A 4,077-nucleotide genomic window follows, 5' to 3' on the forward strand; every position below is an offset into this window, starting at 1 on the left:
ACAGACCGGTTCCGCTCACTGGCTGAGCGAGGCGCGGGGGCAACGCCGAGGGTTGCGGTCCCGTTGCCGGTCCCTGGTCCGGTACGGGGGCAACACTGAGGGTTGCGATCCGTTGCCGGACACGGAAAAAGACAAAAGACAAAAAAAAAAAAAAAATGGGGATCCGTCTATGGAGGAAGGTTAGGTGAGATCAGATTTCGAAGAAATGGACATTGAGGAGAAGACTTGTGATTACACGTTAGCATCACAGAATCTTCAAGTGATTGGCAGCCTTAGATTCATGGCATCCAACCACTTTGTGTTCTAGACAAGGAAACAGGCCCCAGGACTTCCATGAGAGTGATATCCAGGGAAGGATGAGGCAGGTTTCCTCACAGGGAATGGCCAGCAGAACCTGGTGCAGGAGGCTTGGGCAGTGCTGCTTAGTTACACTTATTTATTTATACGTTTTACTAAATTGAGAGTGACTCGTAATAATTGTCTCACCATTCTTTTGTATTAACCTGGGCGGTGATGATGACCGGCAAGTTGTCACACCCAAACCCCCTCCAGAGACTGAGCCAATAAAGTGTCCATCCATGCACAAAGGAGCAAGAGATGGTTGAAGTATCAGGGGAGCGAGATGAGGAGAGTCAGTTGAACCCGAGACTGAAATTGGCTTCGTCCGTCACCCTGTCACCGTGCGTGTGTCTGCGTGTGTCTGTGCGTGTGAGGGAGAGAGACAGAGCACATTAATTCCCCAAGAGGGTGAAAGTGCTGGTGGGAGTTCCCAACTGGGTCCTTTAATACCCTACAAGAGGGGGGGAAATGACTTCTCCCCCATATTCCTGCTATTTCTGGGTTCTTAAGAACTGGGTTAATACTATATTTATAACCACCCCTCATTTTTCAGTTTTTGCAACATTATTTTTATGTCTCAGTCGAACATGGGAGCCTCCTTGCCCTTTAAGAACTACATAGAATTGCTTCGAACTGGTCAATTCCACAACCCGTGGAAGCACAAAGCCATCCCTGTGACCCCAGGATTCCTTCAGGTCCCAGGGAGCCTACTCCCTTCTCCTGGCTGGCCCTGTCCCTTGGCACCCCGGTCCCTCCCACCTGGCATTGGCTGTGTACCAGACGTGCAGACTTGAAGTCCACCCCCTTCACCAGTCTCCAGAAACAACACTCACCGGAAAGACACATGAATCTGCTGAAGACCTATGGGTCATGGAGAGACCAGATTGTGCATAGCATGGCAAATAATTCAGACATCCCTCCTGTGCAAAACTCGACCTCCGGTATCTTTNTTGAAATGGCTCTACAACTGTGTCTTACAAATCTCCAAAGGAGATCACCTAATCTCTTTTAGTCTTACGATTATTGTCTCTTTGGTTATAAGGGCCACTCTTGGCTTGTTTACTCTTATTCTTTATAAGATCCACATTTTAGAATAGGTGTTGGAGAAGTGCAACTTGATGGGAGGGACTCAGACCTTTGGGTATAATATGACACTGTCCAAAGACGCGTGGAGCAGACTAGATAGGGCACCCTGGTGTTCCTGCAGCTCTGACATGTCAATCAGTTGCCAGATGATGCAAGCGTCATCCAAGCCCGAGACCTGATATGGAAAAGAATATTTTTCCCATGTAAACAAATCTTCATAATTCGAATGTTTCCTAACATACTTTGAATAGCAAGGTTTCCATGGAAATGCAGTAACTAGTGACAGAAGACTGGTAAACAACTATGAGGCAGTGAATAAAGAGGTCATTTTAACTTAAAGCACACACAGGAAGCTCCTCTTCAGTCACTGCCACTGTGGTGTGACCAGGTTATTCTCACACCAAGTATAGATTTAGCTGTTAATGTAAAACTTCTACTTTGGGATGAGGTGAAGTTTCCTAAGTCAGCGTATTTGTGTGAAAAATATTGTGATGCCCCATAATTTGGAAAATGGCATGCTTTAAATTTTTAAAGCTATAGATCCACCCTGAATTGCAGGGCTGCACTATGACTTGTGTGGGCCCTAGAGAGGGACTTCTGCCTCCATGAGCTTCTTTTCCTGTAAAACAATAAATATTAAAAATTAGATTTGATGAGTTCATTAGTATAAAGATGAATGTACTCCGGGCTGGATTTATTATTCCATATTTATTATTCCTATTGTACTTACTTTTTTCCTTCTGGTTTTAAAATAAACTAAAATTAAGACATTTTCGTGGGCCCCTAAAACTGTGTGAGCCCTTGGCACTGTACCTGTCTTGCTTGAGGGGAGGGTCAGTCCTGCTGAATTGTCTTATAAATCAGAAACAACCACCACATGTCCCAGCAAGGGCTGGTCGTATTCCTGTAAGCTCCATACCCAAGACAACTGACTAACACACACACACTCTTCACATGAAATGAACCCTCCAAAGTAATCTCTTCGGAAAATAGTACATTATTCTAGTGATGCTGTCATTACTGAAGTTTTCTAACAGCTAAATTTGTACCTAAGACAAAAATATGACACTTATGATCTGTTGTTAAAACAGAACTATCTTAGTGAAAATAGTATTTTGGCTATAAGAGAAGCGTTTGGTTTTTAATAGTATCAAACTTTGAAAAATCCTAAGTTAAAACTTGGGCATTGTAATTATATTATGTGTATTTGGTTAAAATGTGTCTTTTTAAAAGCCACTTAGCTAAATGGTTATAAAACTAAGCTTGCAAACTTCTGCTAAATAGTAAATATTTCCTCTCTCTGAGTAACTTAGAATTATGTTTGTTCATTCTCCGGAAACCATTTCTATTCTATTTTTCTTGCAGTATATTCTTTCTATAAGCAGAGAAAATTTAAACAAGGACCTATTGACTGGTAAGTTCAATTCACCAGCTTCTTTACCAGATGTCACTTTGAGTAAAGCACTTGAAACTAATCTTGTCACATGATTTATTGGGATTTGCTCATTATTCCACTTGGTGAGTTATAAAGAGCAGGGCTATGTATATTACAAAGTTGAGAATCGTTTGGTGTTGACTTTAGCACTTGAAACTAATCTTGTCACATGATTTATTGGGATTTGCTCATTATTCCACTTGGTGAATTATAAAGAGCAGGGCTATGTATATTACAAAGTTGAGAATCGTTTGGTGTTGACTTCGTATGGTCTCCTAGACAATGGAATGAATGAGCTCCCACTCTCTGATGAAGACCTCACAGTCTAGCAGAACAGCAAATATGCTCAAACAATTTGCCAAGTGACAAAGCAAAATTTAAGCCTAGATCACTGTAGTTTTTCCTCCTCTTCAGCATTAGTACTAAACAGATTCATTCCCAGCAAAACATGCCACTTAAGTACTTCCACTATCTTTTAAACCAATTCCTCAGCAGCCTCTGATCTTCAGAGAGCAGAGGTTCTACACAATTTATCTCTATTTCTCTACAATCCCCTCACAGAGTGGGTTGGCAGTATGTCAGGTTGAATTAAATTGGATTGGATGGGGTGGGATTATATTGGATGGGATTGGATAGCACTGGACGGAAGAGTGCAATGCGGAAATTCACTTAAGCTGATTCACCAGGGACTTAAAACAGAGTTTAGTGTTTTCTTAATTTCATTTCTTTGGATGACTACATGGGTGCTGTGGTGCCAGTTTGCTAGATATCTTTGCGTTGATCTCAAGAAAGCAAATGGGCCACAAAACAGCTTTTAAGAAAAGCAGCCTAGCAAAATGAAGACAGCCTCTCCATAGCAACCTCTGAATTCATTAGGATAAAAATAATAGCAAATATTCATTGCAGTACCAGGCACTATGTTATGTTCCTTATATATATGGATTTGCATAACCCTCCAAACGACTGTGTGGGGTGGGAATTATTTTTATTTCATCTTTAGAAATAGTGACATTGGAGCTTAGAGAGCTCAGATATACTATTAATAAGTGGTAGAATCTGGATTTGAACTTGAGTCTCTTTACTCCAAAGTCCATGGTTTTAACTACTACAGTTTCTGCCTCCAGTATTATATGTACCATCTGCTAGTACTAAAGAACTAAAATAGAGGAAAAGTACAGTCTTGGTGCACACATCAGAAGTTCCATTAGTTATTTTTC

At 41.3% G+C, this 4,077-nt stretch overlaps 1 protein-coding gene across 1 annotated transcript in view; it reads left to right on the forward strand.

Moving 5' to 3' along the window:
- The window catches only part of KMO (kynurenine 3-monooxygenase (kynurenine 3-hydroxylase)), a 46,465-nt gene that overhangs the window by 21,390 nt on the left and 20,998 nt on the right, over positions 1 to 4,077 (forward strand). Inside the window, exon 5 of the mRNA XM_008575255.1 lies at positions 2,791 to 2,839. Within this exon, the coding sequence (XP_008573477.1) occupies positions 2,791 to 2,839 (49 nt within the window). The remainder of the gene's footprint in view (positions 1 to 2,790; positions 2,840 to 4,077) is intronic.

This window comes from Galeopterus variegatus, unplaced genomic scaffold, assembly GCF_000696425.1.
Source record: "Galeopterus variegatus unplaced genomic scaffold, G_variegatus-3.0.2 Scaffold1162, whole genome shotgun sequence".
In the NCBI taxonomy this organism is placed as follows: Eukaryota; Metazoa; Chordata; class Mammalia; order Dermoptera; family Cynocephalidae; genus Galeopterus; species Galeopterus variegatus.